General features: G+C 43.4%; 2 protein-coding genes across 3 annotated transcripts; both read right to left on the reverse strand.

Moving 5' to 3' along the window:
• Window positions 1-115: 115 nt before the first annotated feature.
• prps1a (phosphoribosyl pyrophosphate synthetase 1A) lies at window positions 116-4099 on the reverse strand. 2 transcript variants are annotated; one of them, XM_084684218.1, is made up of 7 exons: window positions 3778-4099; window positions 2950-3133; window positions 2666-2764; window positions 2412-2536; window positions 2063-2236; window positions 1782-1941; window positions 116-1465 (listed from the first exon to the last, which is right to left on the reverse strand). In XM_084684218.1, the coding sequence occupies exons 1-7, from the start codon at window positions 3897-3899 to the stop codon at window positions 1373-1375; spliced, it is 957 nt and encodes a 318-aa protein (XP_084540344.1). In that variant the 5' UTR covers window positions 3900-4099; the 3' UTR covers window positions 116-1372. The 2 variants fall into 2 exon arrangements, with proteins under 2 accessions (XP_084540344.1, XP_084540342.1); XM_084684216.1 differs by having other exon boundaries at window positions 2944-3133.
• A 586-nt stretch (window positions 4100-4685) lies between these two features.
• On the reverse strand, window positions 4686-12328 carry LOC146246161 (neurite extension and migration factor-like). Its single transcript, XM_084683451.1, is given in 3 exon segments — window positions 4686-8903; window positions 8906-10774; window positions 12313-12328. Coding segments are annotated over 3 exon segments (3954 nt in total). The 3' UTR covers window positions 4686-6834.
• Between the last annotated feature and the right edge of the window lie 9291 nt (window positions 12329-21619).

The raw sequence follows: 21619 nt of genomic DNA on the forward strand, positions 1-21619 counted from the left end.
CGCGATGCCGATGTTCTATGGCCGATTTTTCCGTGCAGCACAAAACTTTCAGCAAAATAATTATTGTGAAAACTTGAGCTTGGCGTAATGCAATATGGCAATGAGGACACGAATCTCCCAAAATGTAGGCTATTTTATTGATCTTAAATCTATCACACAATACATTCATATCGGTCTCCATGAAGAAAGCAGGTTCATACCAGATATGGGGATACATTTGTCAACCTTTAATATTTAACATTAAGGCAACAGGCATCTTCAAATTAATCGACATGGGGTCAAAGAGCAGTGCCCTGTACATAAACCCTATTAAAATCACAAATTAGTTGAACAGCAGTAAATTCTTTTTTTTTTCTAAGTACATATTCGTGTACCGTATTGCTTTTAGTGACAATGACAATTAATAAAAATAAAACCACTCCATGCTGAAAAAAGTAAACAAAAAATGAGATGACTGGGTGAATGACCAATTTTGAATAAGTGCTGACCAAGCAGTGGCACTTTCACTTCTCTGTAACCACGCAAGCTACAGCACATTTACAGCTATGTTAGAATTTACATGCATATAAGCGTTATTGCTTTCTGTGAGGGGGGAGAAAGAAAAAAAAATACCAACATGCATGAAACTTGCATCAGTCATTAAATGTGGGCACAGAAACTAATACGTGAATCACCAAATTGATCAGCATCCAAATGTTTCATGTCACACGCCAAGGTATAGAATTAAGGACACTTGGATATTTAACTGAAATTGTATGCAAGAATATGGCATGTAGAACATCAAGCTTTGTGTAGCAATAAAATGGCTGAGCATGACTGTAAACACAAACACATGAAATCGTGTACAACCATCATTCTATTAAATAGCAATTGACAAACTCAAACGCTAGGAAACAGTTAGGTTTGCAAACTCCCATCCTCCCAGAATCCCCAAAATATCTTTGACATAAGAGAACAAGCTCAAATTGTAACCCATTGTTTTGGGATATACATTTTCTCCGAAATATGGCATCAGCAGCAGCTTTAGCTAGAGTTTCCAGTCTTTCAATTGATAATGCCTTGACGAATCACCTTGGCATACCAACAGATGCTAAGTAACTACACCAAAGGGTCTACGTTGAGAATGTCCAATGGTGAAACCAATTGAGAGCTACTGCAATGTAACACAATGAAAGCCTCAAACATGGTAAGGTTGAAAGAACCCTCTCCATAAAAAAAAATAAAAAAAAGATCTAAATCGGGGGTTAGAATATTCCCTAACTACTTTCATCCCTTTGCCCAACATGGGAAGGAGTGAGTGGGCAGAGAGGGTGGCGTTCTATGCCTCCATGGGTACAGGTTCCCAGGTCTGACAGGGTACGGCGCAGTGTTCCTACAAGGGAACATGGCTGAAGAGATACGACACTGATTCTCCGTTGTGTGTCCGGCGGATAGCCTCAGCAAGGATCATGGAGATGTCAATAACCTAGAAGGGTAGGAGGAGTCCGTTAGGCTGCAGCATTGGTAAACCAAAATACAGCTTCATGTGATTATGAACATAACGAAAGTGAAAATGGTATTTATATGCATTTATTAGTATGAATATATATATATTTTTTTAAAGGTAGCATATATCAAACATGTTATAGTCAGAGTTGGAAGTAACTAGGGGGAGGTTTTTGGTCTCCACAGGCCCTGCTAGGTTGCATGAGCACTCATCACCGCCCAAGAACAAACAAAGGGAATAGCGTGCGTGAAATGTTTTGCATGTGGAAAACCCATCAAGTCAAACTGAAACCGACCTGTATTTTTGAACACAACTTCATCTTGTCCTCCTGAGGGATTGTATTTGTGACAACCACTGCTTCAAAAGAAGCATCGTTGATGCGAGAGATTGCAGGGCCAGAGAAAATCCCGTGGGTCAAGATAGCGTAGACCTTTGTGGCACCAGCTGACACAAGCCTGAGGATTTTAAAAAAACAGGCCAACTACAAATGAGCAATACACATACCTCACATTTACATAGGGGGTATAACATTGTATTTTTATTGGGGCAAATGGTTCTCTTTTGGGGGGGCCTTACTTGTCTGCCGCATGGCAGATAGTTCCACAAGTGTCCGCCATATCGTCAACAAGGATGGCCACTCTGTCCTTCACATCCCCAACCAGAACCATGCGGTCCACTTCATTAGCTTTCTTCCTTTCTTTGTGGATGAGTGCAAAGTCCACATTCAGCCTGTCTGCGATGGATGTGACCCTACGAGGAGAAAGATGTAATCAGGGGAACAATACCTCGGTCACTCAAGTCGATGATTGAGAACTGCCGCCCTTTCGATTCAGAATGAAACGGATCAATTGGGCGGCCCTTTTCACCCTCGATATTGATGAAGGGTTTCACTAAAGAGGACGAAAGTCCATTGGCCTCCGCTTACCTCTTTGCACCTCCAGCATCGGGTGACACGATGGTGCAATTCTTCCACTCGCTGATGTTCTCTTTAATCCATTTCAGCACAGCTGGCTCAGCATAGAGATTGTCCACAGGGATATCAAAAAAGCCCTGTGCAAGGAGTTACCCATCCAGATAGCATGCTTTTACAGACTGTTGACATGTTCCTGAATCCGAATGCAAATCAAAACTACAGGCGCTCTTAAAAGAAATGTTGGTTTTCAGAAGAACAATGCTCACCTGTATCTGGGATGCATGGAGGTCCATGGTGATGATATGGTCAGCTCCAGATACTGACAACATGTTAGCCACCAGTTTTGCAGAGATGGGGGCACGACTCTGGAGGAAGAGTCAGAATTGATTACCTTTGTCTTGATTGGCTCAGAGCGTGTGGATAATAAAACTGATTGGACGATCTTCTGAGAGTTGAACAGAACTGAAAAGATCATTTCCAAAAAAGATATACTTATGAAACGTGTTGGGTGATGAGAGAATATAAATTGACAAGTTTCCCTCACCCCCACCTTGTCCTTCTTGTCTTGTCTTGCGTATGGGAAACAGGGGATAACTGCGGTCACTCGTGAGGCTGAGGCTATCTTACACGCATTTATCATGATGAGAAGCTCCATCAAGTTATCGTTGATCTCACCACAACCACTCTGAACAATGTAGACATCCTCTCCTCTGACACTTTCTCCAATCTCAACACTGCAATAAAATAAGATTTCAGCACACATGAGGCATTTAAAATGTTGATATGCGTTTCAACAATGGAAAACATGGCGCGTGTAGTTCGTAGCTCATCTTCACAAGATTGTCTCTAGCTTTGTGGTAGTTAAGCTTGTAACTATGTTTACGTTTAGGGTATGCAAGGTTAAGAATAATAGCGGTATATTCAAGAACTCGGCGTCAAGACGTGTGGAAACTGTTGTAGTTCGTAAGTTAGTGCGTGTAAATAAACCCTGGGCCCAAAAGGTCATCCATTGGCACCGAGGCTAGCATGCGTGGAAAATGGATATCAAAGTCTCCCTCGCATCACCCACATGGTATTCCATCTTTAAGAGAGAGTTTATTACACAGCAGAATGCAAACACTCTTTGGGTTTGTGGTGCTCATTGTAAATAAGGCTAACGTAGGTGCTAATGTTAACATACAGAACCGGCAAGCTAAATGTCACATTTATAAACATATGTGGACTCTAGGCTAGCTCACATAAAGCTACTGTGTGGTACTACTAGCAAAGCTAAGGTTAGCTAGATAGCTAGGTCATTGTAAACTATGGCTAGCTACAGATTAGGTAGACTAGCTAAATGTTAAAAACATTTATGTCTCAAAAAAGATAAACATCATACCAAGTTTCCTGGTTGCTGAATTTTTTTGTCACAACCTTTCCCAGTTCAAGTCCCAATCGTTCCGCTATTCTCGTTGAAAGATCCGGATGAGAGCTGCCACCGAAGATTTTTATATTAGACATTTTATATAGCGATACCACTCCCGTCTTTATTCAGACTCACTAAATTCAAACTTCGAAATGACACCACTTCTACCTCTGCACAAACTGTAAGATGGTTCTCTAATTAAGCTAACTTATGAGCGGCTAAAGCTAACCAATGAGTGTTGTATCTAACTAGCTATTTCATCATACGTGACAAGCCACGGCTACCGTGAGATGAGACGTACTCGTGTTGGTGTGTGCGCACGCTTTTATGTTTGCCAAGCAACATTGTTATAAAATCTGATTGGATAGCCCATCCCACATGTTCTTTAGGCAAACATATGACGTTTATTAAGAATATCCCAAAATTTTGAGGGGGAAATTAACATTCAGAGTGAACACACGGGTATTTTGGTTGGGTTTATTTCTGCAAAATAATTAATTGAAAATCATAAAATGGTGCCATCTACTGGCACAACACGTTTGTTTCACAGGTAGTGACCGCATATCATTCTTCCTGCAAGACAATCTACATACGTAGCTTCTTGTGTCTTGTTGCCCCAAGTCTGTTTATTCCATAGCTAAAAAGATGTGGTCTTTGGTGAAGTTTCAAATCTTGCCTTGAGTGAGAATAATGTTTTTTTTACAGGAAGGATAGATTCCAAAGTAGTGGACTGTGTAAACAAACAAACAAAAACTCACTTGAAGGCAGCAAAGGCTCTTTTTCATTTTCATATTTATTCCATAAACAATATTACAAAACTCGCAAATTACCAATAGTACATAATCACCATACAGGCTTTTTCACAAATATTTAAACCCTTGCAACGGTTACAACAAAACAAAATAATATAGTTAATTTACATGAAAATCTATAAAACAGCAATGGATCACAAATATTATTTTTCTTTATATTTTGTCATACTTTGTTTTGTTTTTTTACACTACACTAAACTCTCACAACAAGATCTGTCCGACTACAAAACTCCCAAACAAAATGTTACAGTTTAATCCAGTATATCTTCTCTTGTCATCCAGTCTTCTTTTTCTGGTTCCTATTAAGTTTGATATTTTGGTTTTTAAAACCAGTCAAGTCATAATACATCCCTTTCACTGCCTACATAGGCTAAAAAGGGAATACACACAAATACTTCACAGCACTTTCTAAGAAAAATATACACTTAGAAAATATTGTACAAATTGCAACACTGAAAAATATACAAGATTTTTGAGAATGTTTGAGTTCTTTTGGAATTCCTCTGGCGACAACTTACTTTATTCATAAAGCTCATTATTCTTTTTTAACAAAAAAGGCAAAACGTAATAATAATCAATAATGGCAGAACTACATACAACATGATAAAAGTATCTAATACATTCATAAATAGGGCACACAGCACATCCTTTTGTCCTTTTCAGTATTGCATGGAATTGAAGTAGCTTCACAAGACCTGCGGCAGCTCAACAGTGCTACATCGAACCCTCATTTCATTCAGTAGTAGTACAGTACATTTTAATGGGCAGAGAACACCTAAGGCTGTCAACTCCCCCCCCCCAATGATGTCAGCATCTCAATAGCTGCCTTCTCCATTCCTGATCTCACTGTATGTTATCATTACACCTTTTTTTAAATTGATCTTTATATAAATAAAACTGGATTCAATTTGGAGAGTAGGTCCTTAACTTGAGTAGTGCAAATTTAAATAAGACCAATATCTATTCATAGCAAAAAAAAACAACAACAATATTTCAATAAAGTTAACAAGACTTCTCAATACAGTAATGTTACCAACACAACACATTTGAACAAAGTAATCACTTAATTGTCAGCAGGTTTTAGAGTTAGGTGACTTTAATCATCATTTTTAAGGACTGTATAAAAAAGACACTTTATTGTAGATGATGTATCACTGTGAGCTGCAGGGGCTAGGCGTAATGAATGAATCCCTCTGGAATGCGGGGCTGTCCAGAACCTCCATCCCAAACCATAGCAACAAAAAAAAAGAAATTGAAACAGCAAATATCCATATAGATAAAATGTCTGTACAGCTTCATTGTTTGGCACATACATTTCAATGATCATTATTATCATATTCTGCATATGTCTCTGTACAATAGCATTGACAAATTACAATTCACTGGAATACATCAAAATTATTCAATGTCATCCAAGCTTTATAAAATAATTACAGGGGTACTCCCTCCACTACCCTTCCATTAAAATGGCAAAAATATGCCATTTCCACAATAAGAAAATTCAGACAGTTGTAGAGATAATACATACAAAAATGTCCCTTTTCATATGAAACGACTTGTTCTCAGCAGAACAGGGAGAGAAGGTTCTCCAACACCAGTGGAACACTGATAAATGGAATGGATATGTGATTGTTTCTATCAGACTTCCCCTCTCTTTTGTAAAACAGAAGGCAACCATTTTCTATATGTTAAGGATGAGTACTGCGAGTGCTGTACAAAGACTTGTGCAGCCACAGACAGACTACAGAGACTGATAGGATGAAGAAAGCTGCACCGCTGGAAAGGAGAATTAAAAAACAAACAAACAAATCATCATACAAACAGTTTCAAGGCATATTTCTTATCATAGATTATACATTAGTCAAACCTTCTTGGACAACTGAAATACAACTGAAATCAAAGAACACAAAGCAGCATTGTCAGAAAAGAAAAACGCAGCCACAGCAAGTTTGAAATCCAAGTCAATCTGGAGATCACAGAATATGCTAGGTAGTTTCAAGGTAGAACAAACAATTTCACATGCACGTCAGCTACTTCGGCACAACTTGTGGGGTTTAAAGAAGGAGGTGGAGTACAGGGTAAGTGCCTTTGCCATGCAAAACTTGCAGGTAAGTCAGGGTGAGTAAGGGGGATCCTGACAACTCAGCAAAAAAAGAAAGAAGAAAGAAAAGGTGAGGAAATTGTGTAACTGTGTGTTTGGCAGCCACTATAAAATATATTACCTCCGTTTCTCATAAGAGGCCAACGCTACGTTCTTGGTTGAGTCCTTCTTAACAGTGTTGTTCTCATCCCGAGCAAATTTTGCGCTGGTTTTGTGTCGGTACATTTTCTTGTGCGCGGGCCCACATATGCCAGGTAGACCCAGGGTGGTCTTGTTGAACATGTTGCTGTCCAGAGTGAGAGGGGAAAAGAATGGGTTGGAGGGGAGAAACTTGGCTTGGTTTTTTGCCCCCCTCCCCGTGGCTTTCCGCCCACGCCCCGTCCCGGTAGATGCAGCATAACCAGCTTTTTTCCTGACGTCTGGTGCGGTTCCCGCCAAAATCTTTAGGGTCTTAGTTTTAAGGCTGTTGGCCTCCTGAGGCTGACAGAGGCCGGACATGGGGTCCCACAGCGGCTCGATGGACACCTTCATGAACCTCTGGACCTCCGCCATTCCAGAGACGATGTTGGACAGAATATTAGAAGGCTCCTCAAACTCTCGCTGGTCGTCGTTCCCAGGATTGGGGGTGCTGCCATCTGCCCAGCTCCCACCATGCTCCCCCAGCAAAGGCCAGTCATCTGTCATTCCAGCAAGGACCCCACCATCTAAATCCAGCATTGACTGTTTTGGTCCTTGAGCTGCCTTGGCATCAAGCATGGACTTTATCTTTTTGGACGCGCGAGCATTCTGTCGAGGCGTTTTGTTCTTCGGTGTCTTGGCAGCCCTCGGAGACTTGGCTTTCTTCTGTTCGTCTGCGGAGCCCTGACCAAGGGTCTGTTTGTTGTTTGTTTTCCTCTTCGATTTTGGACCTTTCGCGCCTCTATCAATAGATCGGGCTCCGTCGTAACCGTCCATGCTGCCGCCACCGGCCTTATCCATCGACCCTGTGTCGTCCTCGCAAGCGAAAGCGTGGAACTGGAACTGCTGATTGTTTATCGCTCGGTCTTCGTGATTTTGCGGCTGCGAGACGTGGCGCTCCCACTTTCCCCCGGGTGTAGAGGAGAGGGTTCCGTCGCGGACCTTCCCCTGACACTCCGGACCCATCACCTGTGGGGACAGGCTGGGCGTGTCCGGCGGGGACATCTCCGATACGGAAGAATGTCGAAACTTATCCGGAGTGAAGTTGGAGATGTCCAGCAGGTCCGTGGACTCCCTGAGGGGAGTTATTTCCTCAGTGCTCTGTTGGATAACCAGTTTTGGGCTGCAGTGCTCCAAGAAGTTCTCGCTCCCGTCCTCGCCATCTTTCTCACAGGGTTTCAGACTGAGGGAGCTGTAATTACTGGAGGAGGCTGAGAGTGAGCCTACAGAGTCATAGCTGACCAACCTCCCATTGTCTGTGTTGATGGCGACTCTACAGAGCTGCTCGTGACCGTCTTCGGACGAGACCTGACCTGGGAGGATGTCTGACTCCTCCTCCGGTGGCTTCTCGGACAGATATGACTTGTCATACAGAAGTCTGTCGTCGTCCATGTTTACTTGACTATACCCTGACCCCGGCATGTCGTTTGTCACTGTTAAAGGCATGGAGCTAGAGTATCCGGCGCCTATCATTGCAGAGTCAGGTGTAAATGACAGCTCTTCAGCTCTAGGCTGCCACGTGTGGGAGAAGTTTGGCTCCATCTGATCTGAGGGCGACGGTTGGAGCTCCGAATCAGAGGGAGGGGAGAGGACGCAGCTTTGGGAAGGCTGCAGGTTGCGGAATTGATTCTCCCCCTGGGACATTTCGTGAGGAAACTGTCTGGAATGGTGCTGGGGGTAATAGGAGACCCCATTGTTGCTTGATGAATCCGATGCATCTAGTAAGGTCTGGAGGTAGCCTCCAGGGATAACCGGTAGAGAGGTATTTACAGGCTGTCTCAGTGTGCCAGAGGGGCAACAAGATGCAGGTGGAGATTTTTCGGGGGGGTTCGAAGGGCAGCCATCACAAAGCTGGGGGCTGCCCGCGCTGTGATCTACCTCGAGGCTTTGGTGTGGGAAAGCTGGCCCAGCCTCTTGTAGATTTATCTCTATTTCATCGGTCTCACGTTGAACACCTTTCATTTTCATACACAGTAGTCGAGCCTCACTTTTGAATTTCCTTATTTTGCCGTTTTTGTTCCCCCTCTTATCCTCTCCCTCTCTCGTGATCGGCTTTTTTCTGTGAAGCCGCCTCGGTCTAATCTAGCCGCGCAGTCAGCGGTTGTCGTGGTTATCGTCACACTATCTGTACTGACAGGCTCATCCTTTGCACACCCTTCTCGCTTGTGATGGCTGGGACTTGGCAAGGGCTCTACAGCATGGATCCTTTGAATCCGAACCCTGTTTGCGATCCTGTATTTTCGTTTCGACGGGCAGGAATTGAGGGAACGCCTGCAGCCGTTCAGACGTTTGTGTTTATCGCCAGCAGCCAGCCTGCGCTGCCGTATCTCCTGCTGCTTTTTCTCCCAGTAGGCTTTCAGAGGGGCCAGTTTCTGGTACTTATGAACTAAATCCTTACTTAAGCTCACTGTTGTCTCCGACGTGTCTATTTTCCCGAGCTTCACCAACATGTTCTTCTCCCCCTTGAATCGGTTGATGATGATGTATTTGATGATGACGGGGGGCTCTTTTCGGGAGGATTTTCTCCGTTTCTTCGGACACCAGTCGTCGTCCTTCTCCTTTTTCAGGCCCGTCGGCAGCTTGTCCTGCTTTTCCGGGCTCTTCTCGGTCTTCTCGTTCTCGATGGAGTCCACGTCGTACAAGTAGTCCTCGCTGTAGCGGACTTTCCTCTTGGACCGCAGTCCGTAGCTCAGGTGACTGGAGGAGCTGGAGTTCTCTCTGGAGAGGAAGCGGTGCTTTTTTTTGCTCGGACAGGTGTCGAGGGAGGAGCCCGTGCAGGAACTGTCATCGCTGTACTCACCGGAGTCCTCCGTGGAGTTATTCAGGTCAAACAGGTAGCTACTTTCGGGACTGACGTTCGGTGTTTCCTCAGAAGAGCTGCACATAGTCTTGTCCTCCTTCTCACCCGCTGGCCAGACCTTGACCTCCCCCTTAATGTGGGACCCCTCGGCTCCCCTCCTGACAAACTCCCCCTCTTTTTTCGCCACCACGCTGGGGAAGAAACTGAACTGGGTCTCCTCCTGGATGGCGTTGGTCTTCTCCCGGACGTTGTCCTGGAACGACTCGTAGCGGATCTTCAAAGAGCACACGTCGCTGCCCAGGGTGGAGTCCTCGTCCTCGTCGTCGAACATGTAGTTGTCGACGTCTTCCTCCGAGAACAGGTTGACGGAAAGGTCGTTCTTGGAGCAGAGATCAAGCAGCTCGATTTTGCTCTCGCTGATGAAGGACTCGAAGCAACCCCAGTCCTGGTTGGAGTTAGCCAGCAGAGCCTCGTCCCCGTTGCACTTGTCAAGAAGAAGGCCCTCGTAGATGCTCTTTGCGGTGGGGTCCTCCGAGTCACTGTCCGCAGCAGACTTCTCCTCGTCCATCTTATCGGACACCTCCGATTTGTGCGCCGGGTAGCTCAGCAGCTGGTCGGAGAGCAGCTGGTCCCCATATCGGAGTCCGTCCCCGGAGCTCATGCACTGCATGGCGATGTCAGCGACAGGGCAGGCGTCGTAGTCCTGGCTGAGGCCCAGACCAGGCTCGGTCTGGTCTACCTCGGTGTCCTTCGTCTCTATGAAGCAGCCGAGGCAGGCACGGCTCTGCTGCAGGAGGCAGTCCCCGGTCAGAGCAGACACGCTGCCCGACTCCATCCTGGCGAAGTTCTTCTCACCACAGTCCTCTGACGGTGACCATGGACTCACCGCCTTGGCGGTGTGGGAGGTGAGGGAGACGGTGTGGGGGGAGGAGTCATCGTTGGGCTCGGGGGGGGCGATGAGAAGGGGTGGGGATTGGTTCAGAGAGGCTCTCCCACACTCTTGGCTTCCTGTTGGATTGATTTCTTGATGTGGGGAAACTGTGCTGTATGCCTTCAGCTGACCTCCTTCCTCATGTGATTCTAGAGATTATATCAAAAAGATAAATAATCTATCAACAAACAATGTAAACAACACAGTCTTTGACAGAGGAATACTGGATATATAATATATTATTTGGATTTTCCCCAGCATTTCAGATAATCTTATCAATTTATTATTGATGTATTTTTCATCAGACGTCAAGTGCACAGGGCATGCCTTTTCATATATGTTACTAATTAATACATGAACCTGGAATAAAAGAGCTAATTTAAACGGAAAAGGTGAAAGCCACATGATTTTCTTAAGAAAACTCATGCCTGTCATTGTATGTTCTGCACTCTGCACTGCATTTGTGGAGAAAGTATAACAATTATATAATAAGTCATATTGAGACACATAATATATTAATATATTAGACAGTTTTTTCAATTCCTAAATAAGGTAGTGCACTTGTTCTCTGCTTTGTGTAATGTCATATCCACCATTAACAGTGTCATTTCCAAGAGGAGAGGGTACTACAAGACTAGAGAAAACAGTCATTACACACCAGATCCTTTCAGAGTATGACACATCGCTAATCCATTCAGATGCAGCAAAGGTTAAGGTCACTAAATATCAAGACTGGAGCTTCTTACATTCAGTTCTCTGAAGGTCACGGACAAACTAAATAGCAGGAAAACGAAAAGAATATGTAGCATTAAACTTTGTTGCTTAACGTTTCATAACCATTGGGGAACGATGGAATGATGCGGTAAAATGTCTTTATGTCGTACAACAATAATAATTGTTATATCCCACACAAATTAGTTTGTGCTGTTTTACAACCAGTATATACGTAAATGTGCCTGCACCTTTGTCATCTTCTCGGCTGACCTGTTCCAAGTTTGGGGCCAGCACAGCAAAATTGGTTTCTTGAAGAACGTCCATCAAGTAAAGCGTGGCTCGAAGTTGTTCTTTACATTATTCCTGTTTCCCAACCTGCAAAATAACAGGGAAAAGAGCATGAAAACATGACTCAAGACCCCAGCAATGTCCTTTGAGTCTAATCTTAAACATTTAGTCTTTGAGCAAAGAAAAATATATGAGAAAAATATTCTAGCCAGGTCAACAGTCTCACTTTACACAGGTGTTTGGTATATGACAGGATGTGATGTCAAACATGGTCGGCAACCAAATTAATCCACATGCCAGCAATAAATCTAGGGACAAGAAGCTCTAACTCTGGGGTGCACCCATGCCGCTATGCTGGGCTCAAACAGGAGGCAAGCAAACCTCTTTAACGAGGCACATTCAGACCTGTGGTTACCAAGGATAGATATTTATAACTACGCAACATTAACCTAAAATCATAAAATAACGCTAGCGGGCCTTTGTTCTTGCAACCCAGTTGAGTGAACCAAATGTCCAGATTAATGAAGAGAGGAAGCCGAAGAAGGTGGCATAAAATTAGCTCTCTATCCAGAAATCATGTCCAATTTAACACATTATTAAGCCATGTTGTTTCATCTCCTGGATGCCGGCTGCGACAAAGGTTTATGAGCCACATGAAACCAAATGTCTGCCAGCACTGACTCACCGCCAGCAGAAACCATGTTTCTAATCTAAGCTCTATAGTCTAAGGTATTTTCTTTTTTTTTGCTCAGCAAAATTGGTAATGTATAGAGAAAATCAACCATAATATTTGGAATAATCTGCTCTGAAATGATTACACATCGATCCACTCGAATTGTTTCAGACATTCTTTAAAAAGAAGATTATTACCATTTAAACACTGCAAGTATCTACTGATTCACTGATTTGAGGTGTTTTTCACTTTGTTCTGTCAATTATGATTATTTAGAGAGGCAGTTTAACTGTGCCACAATGTACCATACTAAACCACGCTCTAAATTATCAAGATGTAGTCAGCGCACAGAAAATCCAAGAATTATTTATAGATGGCTATTCAAAATAAAGTACAGGGTAGTCGGGTTTGAAGAGGCAAGAAATGCCATCCCCGACAAATGATGTGCGATTGTTGATGATTATCTATATTTTGATCAGAATTACATTGCTTTTGCCAAGGCAATTGTACATAATAAACAATGGAGGGATAGGCTAGCATCCACTAGGACGAGAACGAATGGCATTGACAGAACAAAGTGACAGTGAGACAAACAAACAGTGACCTCAGCACTAGACCAATTGATGGAAAAATCTCATGCATTATTTTCAAGCGGAGAGAATCATGAAGACCTTTCTTGTAAATAAATGATGTTTTCTCAGTCCTCTTGGTGCCCTGAGAAGTGTCAATATCTATAGCTGAGGGATTCTTTAACTAAACATGTTCCTCACATTGGCTCCTTGTATACCTTGTCAGAATGATCTTGCATTATTTTGGACCTGAAGGACTTGTGCATGCCACATAGTTGCATTCCTGTGCAGGTTTGGCAGAGATGGGCTTTCAAATCCAACTAGCATCTAAAGAGCACCAGAAGATGACCGTGGCAGAGAATAACAGACAGACTTTAACCCTTACATCTGTGGCTATCAGGCCCTCGTTTGGAACATTAGTTTCCATTTCTACCTTTTTTTTTGTACGCAAAGTAACAGAAAACACACACTCTCTCCGAGGTGAGATGATGATGTCTGAAAGGCCATGTTTATCGGTTTCCCTCAGGCTCAGGGGTGATTAGACAGGCATGATGCATGAAATGCATGAAAATCACCTCACCAAGTCTAATACACCTGCCCTTGATAAACAACAACAATCACTACTCTGTGACACACTGAAGGCAACGGAACAAAACTGGTTAAAATGAATGAATCATCTCCAAATATATCTAATTACATACAATACTTTGTCTTTTGCATTGGCACTGGGTACATACTGTGTGAACCACTGTCATATCTTAACTTGAAGCTATATATACACCGAGTGAAAATGAAACAGAAAGATTGTTAGTCGTTAACTACTGACAAGGGAACACACGCACATACCGAGTACTATTCCTAGCATCTTAATAATAGTATTTGATCCATCTTGCAGATGAAACCAAGATAGCTAAGGATGGCAAAAGTAAACCGAACAAGTAGGATTCTGAAAAACTCATAGATAGTGAGGAACAGGTTGGGTTCATATGGATTTGAACATAAGATTCCCTGTGAGCAACCCTGTATGAATATCAAGTGGATCTGTTGACAATCAGGTCTGGTTTGGAGGGGTGAGGGTTTCATTAAACCAACAAATATAAATCCAGATGTGAGATATTGTAATCCATAAACCCATAATGGCACTAAATCGAACATACTTCATTCGGACTACAGCTGTGAGGGGCTTAGAGGAAAGTGCAGGAAGACATTCGGATTCAGCATGAGAAGGCAGCATTTGAAAGGACACCATGAGGAAGGAACATTCTTTACAACAGAAACGTATGTGGAGAGACTGTAGGTTGCGGATATCTGTCTTCATTCCAGATAACCCCGGTGTGTGTGTGTGTTCTGGCATAATGTGTAAAACATGCGGTTGAAATCATTCATAATGCAGGGGCATGAGGTCATCCTGACAAGGCCTCACAGCAGTTCCAAGAGGACAGTCAAGAAAGTGGTGCGCCGAGAAGAGGAAATAGCCTTAATCCCCCTCACCTACAGCTCTGACAGCAGCTGGGGACTGTCAGGAGAGATATCCCAAGTGATTCAAATATCAAATTAAAAGCAGAGCAAAATCTCAGTGAAACAGATGTCTTCAAGTGGTTGGTTCAAGAACACCTCACCAGCCCCCTTTAACTCAAACTTCCCCTGCTGGAAATACCTCAGTATTAAGGCTTTACTAATATAAAGCGGACATTTTTCAGGAGTAGAAAGATAGAAAAATGTCCGCTTTATATTAGTGCGGGGGGCCTGATCCTCGTCTTTTTGCTCACAATAAACATGGTTTAGGTTCAGTAAGGCTGTAGTCTCCCTGTTTCCTTTCTAGTTGTCATGCCCTGTCAAATACATCAACAATACCTCAGAGCACACATTGTACTATTACCCATTGGCCTTTGATTTCTTCCTTGTTTTCAAATTGCGCGTGAAAACAGTAGCCAAATAATATCCAGCTAACCTTGACTGTAATTCGACCGCGTACACCAGATGAATGTGTTAATGAGGAAAGCAGGATTTCTAGTCATTTTACCACGCTTTCTGGGATACTGCTAAAGGTAATGACTTTTTTTTGGAGACACCACATCCAATTACAGAATCTTATAATTGATGGTTTTTGAATTAAATCAGTCAGTTTGCCAATTCTCTGTATAAAACTGCAATAACGTTAATTCAAATGTAACTGTCCCTGATCTAGCAAATAGTGCAATGAAATAAGAGTCTTACCGTGAGTGAATTAATTCAAAACATAATTTTTTATTGGAGTATTTCTGCCACATTGACACTAAAATGAGATACTGGTGATATGGTCTTTGTCTGCTCTGTGCTTTTTTCTAACTGAAAGGAGATACTTGGCTCCCCAACAGACTCCCTTGCCCCTTCCACGCCTGGTGCACTAGACTTGGAAGGCCTGCCAACTGCCTACCCAGCAGAAACGAAACACAAAAAGAAAATGAGAACGTCTTCACAGTGCAGTCAAACGCATCCATCTTCCAACAGTCAATTCAGAAAGATACTTTGTAAACTACAACACGAAACAAAACCAAAGTCATACATGTCGATTTCGGCAAAAGACATATACGTCACTTTTCAATGTGTTCACAAACATAATTGGAGAAAAAAAAGAGCCTCATGCTTTTGGCTATTGCGGTTACCCGCAAGTACTATTCGTGAACATTTCAACAAGAATATTCTTTGTGTCTGGCAAGGAAAACTGTGGCAGACTGACTGCATATGGGACCCTAAGAGGCAGATCGGCTGCTCCAAATGGCTGACTGGCTGAAAACCCAGTAACCCAGTACTGGAGATGTAAAATTATAACAATAAAATAAGAATAAACCTTTTAATGTCAATGTATCATGATCGTTGATCACAACACACTGGAGAACTTTAAAAAAAAAATCTAACTAAACAAATTAGTGTCAACAAGAAACATAGAAATCTTTTTAATTTGTTTTTTCAAGCCTATACAGGAAAACTAAGGAACAGAGATAATTACCAGCACCTTGAGGACCTGGGAGTGAGGAGAGACAAAGCCAGAAGACTGCAGATATGACGTGTTCATGAGCAAAGCCATTAGGGATAGCAAAAAACTGGAGATAATTCCTGCTAGACAAAAGGATTGTAAAACATTTCTTGAAAAATTCTTTGGTTCAACAAATCGTAATGAATAAATGCTTTGACCAATACTTTGCTGTAAGACAGTTTAACAGGCACTTATGAGGGGCCAAAGCCTCAGGTAGGACTTGTGACATTTCTCTTTGAGCGCAGACATCCAAATACCACAGCGACTGATTCATAGCCTCTTTTATAATTGTGACTTTTAGATGGTTCACTGTCATTTTTGCATAATTTCACGAGGGGTGGGGGATTGTCCTTACACCTGAGTCTGTTTTGCATGGAAGCCCTGTTAAGTAAAGTAGTGGAGAGTAGAGTGGTATTTTGTTGATACTCAGAGGGCAAGTGTACAATTACCCCAACCAAGCATATACAATATTACAAAAGAAATACACTGAAAGAGGGTATATTATGAAACAAAGAAACAAGCTAAAATAAACACAAGAAAGACAGGGGCAAAGAACAGAAAACCAACGCTTAATAAAATACGTTTGAAACAGCCCTTGCCATGCACTCCACCCTTTTAACGAGGCCCACATAAACCAGGTCCTGAAACCTATTCTGAACCCAAAAAGCTTCAACCACCGAAACAGTAATGACAAAGGGGGTATTCAAACCCATGCATCCTCGAGTGAGGTCCCCTATGTATTGATACTGTAGAACTGAAGGGAGGTAGGTGTTATACTACAGTCTTATGGATAAAAAGGTATGTTCTATTCTGCCAACTGACTGTGATGTAAAAGCTGACAACATTGATAGATTTGGTGCAATGCTGGGTTACGCATTTATCTCCAGGGATAAAACAAGGGTAACAGAAACAACAGTATCCAGCTTTTATTCCAAATGAATAATAATTAGAAAAACACAGCGAGGTAAACGGCAAAAACATGCCCTTTGCTATTCCCCATCGGCCGTCCTACTGATGCCTGTTGTAGCTCAAACTGCCCCGTCCCATTTGTGCTGCTGTATCCAGGGGAGAGAACAAGAGCTAATTGAGATTCAGCCTCCCCTCCCTCTGCACCCATAGAGCCCCCCTTCCATTTACACACACACACACACACACACGCAGGGGGGGTTGGGTTTTGGGGGAGGGGGAGGGGGGGAGGCAGAGAGGATAGGCAGGCTCAGAAGGGTTGCATGCCGATTGCACAATGCAGCCCGTAAAGAACATACCCTGGGTCGAATACATAAATATATAAATATTTCATATCTTATTTTTCCTCCTCGGAGCTGAGAGGGTAGGTCAAAATGATGTGAATGCTCTGCAGCAAAACAAGGAGCTCCCCACATCTTTCAGCTAAACTCGAGCTGCAAACCTGGACATTGTGGAGGTCAGGCCGATAATGAACGGCTCTGTGGTCGGCTCGTATGTGTTGAGTTCGACTGTCATCGGCACGGCCAGCCTTCTACCCTAGCTCCCAAGCGTCAATTCACCTCCCCTTGCAAAGAGCTGAAGACATGTCATCATTTGTCGCAACCTATTTACCATTTTTCGTTTGATGACAATTTTGTTTAAGATCAAACCGGATATGAGGCAAAAAGGGAAACATTGCGACAGTAACAATAGAGCAAAAGCCAAATCTTCTAATTAGCATGCAAAAGCATCCTGGGGATTTTAAAATGTGTTTTTCCTTGTTACAATGACAAATGCGATAACTTTTCCATTAAATTGCACAAAGACTCCACTCTGGGGTGCCTGGTGCCAAAATGAAATAGCCTAAATACGAATAAGTACTCATGTCTAACATAAACCCTCCACATCAGTTCGTTTTTATGAAACACTCACAGGCTAGTATGCACAGACTACACATTTCAATGCGTGACATTTTATAACTCGTTCACTTTGTCAATTTTGCTCTCGATTCATGATTTTTCCTTAGCAAACCAGTGTTTTGGTGACTCTAACAATCCAAGGCAATAATGCACGAGCTAATTACAATATGCCATCTGTTATAGGAGCTCTCACTGCAGATTAGTGGAGATACCATGCAGACCCCAGAGCACCCTCGACCATCAGTTGACAATGTGAATTCTTCTCATTAACACATCCAGCAGTGAATACCTTTAAGAAGACAAAGTTCATGCTCATCTATGCATAGATCTATTTAAAACAACCACGCGCAACTAATAGGCGACTACATAGCGATACAGCACGGCGTCCGTTTTAAGTGACATGGATAAATATATATAGGGAGAATACGATTTTGGAGGTTGAAACCTCTTTCATGGACCACCACCACTTTGGACATCTACAAAGAGAGACCAAAAAGACCACATGGGGAAGAGATCCAGTGACATCTCAGTGTCTGTTCCGCAGTGGGAACTTGGGGAACTGGTGTCCAGGCCACTTCGAAGTGACTGCTAGGTTAGCCAGGTTGGGTGGAAGGCGTTTCTCTTGATAGAGTACTGAACAAATACAAACAATTGAAGCATGACGTCGTGACTCACGGCTCTAATGAAGCAGTGAATTGACTCGCTAAATTCCCTCTCTCTCTCTGCGAGGCGCGCATCCCAGCTGCCCCACTGAATACCAATTACTGTACCAATGGGTTGGTCTGTCACTCATCCCAAATGCCAGTGAGAAGTGTGTGTGTGTTTGAGCCTGGGAATGATGTTTAATGTTGGAGGGCGCCAACAGGAAATCAACAAGAAAGCGCCATAAGCTACGAAATCCACCTTAAAGATATCCCGAAAAAGTCTGTGAGGACGCACTAAAACCATCGCAAGCGTCCAGCATTGCGACTGAGAATAGGAGAAAAATCGGCACCGTTTCGCCAAGTCGCTCCGCATCCTTTTCCTCTGCAAGAGACAACTAACGACAAGCCCCCCCTATATATATGGCATTCGTAGCCTACTCCTCAAAGAACCCATTTATTTTGTGCGGCGTAGCAGCTTGTTTAATTTTCATTGTGTATGTTTGTGGGAGGTCTCTTGTTTGATTTCTCTTGTCAACCCAAACAAGAATATAGCGGCAGTGAATAAAGAGTGGGCAATAAGACTATGCGGCTCTTGTGGAGGAGAGCAAAGCCCAGTAAACAGCCATTGATTTCGGCAGGGCAGGGCCGTCTGTCTAGGTAGGAGTGAAGGCGCTTCCCCTGACAGTCAGAGCCGACAGCAGCTCCTTCAGCAAACTCCTTTTATTAAAAATGTGATTAATATTTATCCAGCATTAAAGCCTTGCTTAAGACTGAACTTGACGGATTAGATGATACTCCCCAGACAAGGAGTTATGTAGGAAGGAGAAACCAGCTGAAAGTCATTTTTCTTTTTTTTCCAGCCATGAAGATTTCTCTGAATAATGGATGTTGTGTGAACCCTGGTCGATTACAGGGCCACAAGGCGAGGCCTTCTCAGGAATATCCTCATTAACAATATTATGCAAACCTCAAATTTATAATTAGCTTACATAAAAGGTAAATATTTAAGCAATCCTTGTTTCAGAGAAAGGTTATAGAATAATTTTTGTTTTAGCACATTTCTGCTTGTACAATTATAAAACAATGCCTTGATAATTAAAGTAGCCAATTCCACTCTGAGAACTTAAAGCATTGCAACATCTGTCTAAAGGCAGCAGAAACACAATGTCTATTCAAGGATAAAGAAGACAAACATGTCTATGTTGTGATCTTGTGTCACGTAATTAATAACAATACAAACAAATGCATCTTAATAATAGAATACATTTGAAAATGTTTGCTATTAAAAAATAGGCTAGTCACAGAGCAGCCCAACATGTAAACGTACACTGTTTCTGTTGTTTCCATCTGAAAGCAGGGAGGAACTTTTGTTGAAACGATCTTCACTCGTGTCCGTTGGACAACTCCCACATGAAGTGCAGTAAGTTAAGGGCAGCTTCAAGGGGGTAGAGCCATACAAAAGCCTCCAGTCATTCTTCTGAGCTGCTTTCACCAAGCCCTGCCCTTGCCAACCCTGGCTAAGTACAACCATTGCTACAAGAGTCCTTAACGAAAACATCTTAGATAGCCAGTCTTACATTCCACAACAGCCTCTAATGTCTCTGTCATGTGTTGGCCCCTTACAAAAGTCCCTTGTTTTGTCCCCTATCTACGTGAAATGAGTTGGTATCGGCAACAAGTGAGTGTACATGCATGCTGGTTAAAATCCCTCCTCATTGTGGATACTTTCCACACGTGTAAAGCAAGTGGCTTGCTTTTCAATGGCGTAGTCTGCTAAGTGATTCGGTCGGGAGGATTTGGAAGACTGAAGACCCCTGAGATTTTGTGCCCTAAGCCGGGGGAAGGGATACTGACTAGCGACATTGCGTCGCCGGTGATACTCGGCTTCGGGTGATAACGATCGCTTGAAAAAAGGGGCCTGTAAGAAAATACAGAGCAATTGACAAGAAAACCAGCAATCACTACTACAACCGAGGATTACCTCGGCGAGTGAGCAGCACATATCATAGCATTTTTTTCTTGTAGTGAGAACGGTTCTCATTAAACCTTAATGAGTGAAAGCCAAGCCAAGCCTATGCCTTGCTACATTCACCGAACCTAACCTCTATTTGAACAGAAAAATGCAGGCTTCTGGCTGTGTCGTCACATGCGCGAGTGTAGCCCCTGTGAAGAGGACCCCTTCTCAGAGAAGCAGCCTTGCCATCATGAGATGTCATCCCCATCGAGGCAGCGTAGAAATCCCATATGAACCTCCTCTCGGCTCCCGCGGAACGTGACAATGAGCGGTAAAGGGAGGGGAGGAGGGGGGGGGGGGGGGGTCGACGGGCGACACCAGAGGACTGTAAATAGAGTGCAGAGGTGAGGCGCGCTTGTACCTGCCTGAGGGAATAGAGGTAAAGAGCAGTGTGATTCTGCCAGGCACAAGGCGAGGGCAGCTAAAGAGCTCGGCGCGCTGCTTCGCTGTCCCACCGGAGTCGAAGCTTAGCTCTTTCCCTGCAGTCATGAAAGCAATCAAAAAGGGCTGAGCCACCCTGTCTCACGGGGTTGTTGCCTTTGCTGTTAATTACAGCGTGCTGCCTCCACCGCCCGCCGCAGCCACTGCAACAGTGCGGTGCAGGCAGGAGGAGGCTTCTTTCTGTGAATGAATCACCTACCCCAGCTAGAATTATACGTGCCCAATACGCCCACCACTCAACAGGTTACATGGTTTTAATGTTATGGTTGGTTAATGACAGTTCCCGCAGCGGGGCCGAAATGCTCTGACTGCCTCTAATAAGGGTTCCAGGTGGAGGGCCGCGGTCTGAAGCCACTGTCCATTTGTACAGGTTACACCCTTCCATTACACAACCCCGCATCCTCTCTCCATTCGTTGTGTCTCAGACAAACGTAATGCTGTATTGTGCGAGGCAACCTTCAAGGATAGTGTCTCTTGGCCACTTGAGGAGGGAGGAAGAAAGAAAGAGAAAAGAGAAGGGGGGGGGGGGGCTGAGATTTGACAGGATGTTTGTCTTCACCAAGAACCCACCAAATCCCTTAGTAAGAGGTAGACTGACCCTGAGAACATAAGGAGCTCAACTGTACAATGTGGGGAATTTCAGCAATGACCACTGCAATATTTCTTCCAAACGATGGTTTGCTTAAATATTGCACCAATGGGCCTGGGGCAGTCTCACATCCCCTATTCATCACACAGATCAAATGAAGCAATGTTCATTTGATATCATT

Source organism: Hypomesus nipponensis, chromosome 20 (assembly GCF_054491055.1).
Source record: "Hypomesus nipponensis isolate SF chromosome 20, ASM5449105v1, whole genome shotgun sequence".
NCBI classification, from domain to species: Eukaryota; Metazoa; Chordata; class Actinopteri; order Osmeriformes; family Osmeridae; genus Hypomesus; species Hypomesus nipponensis.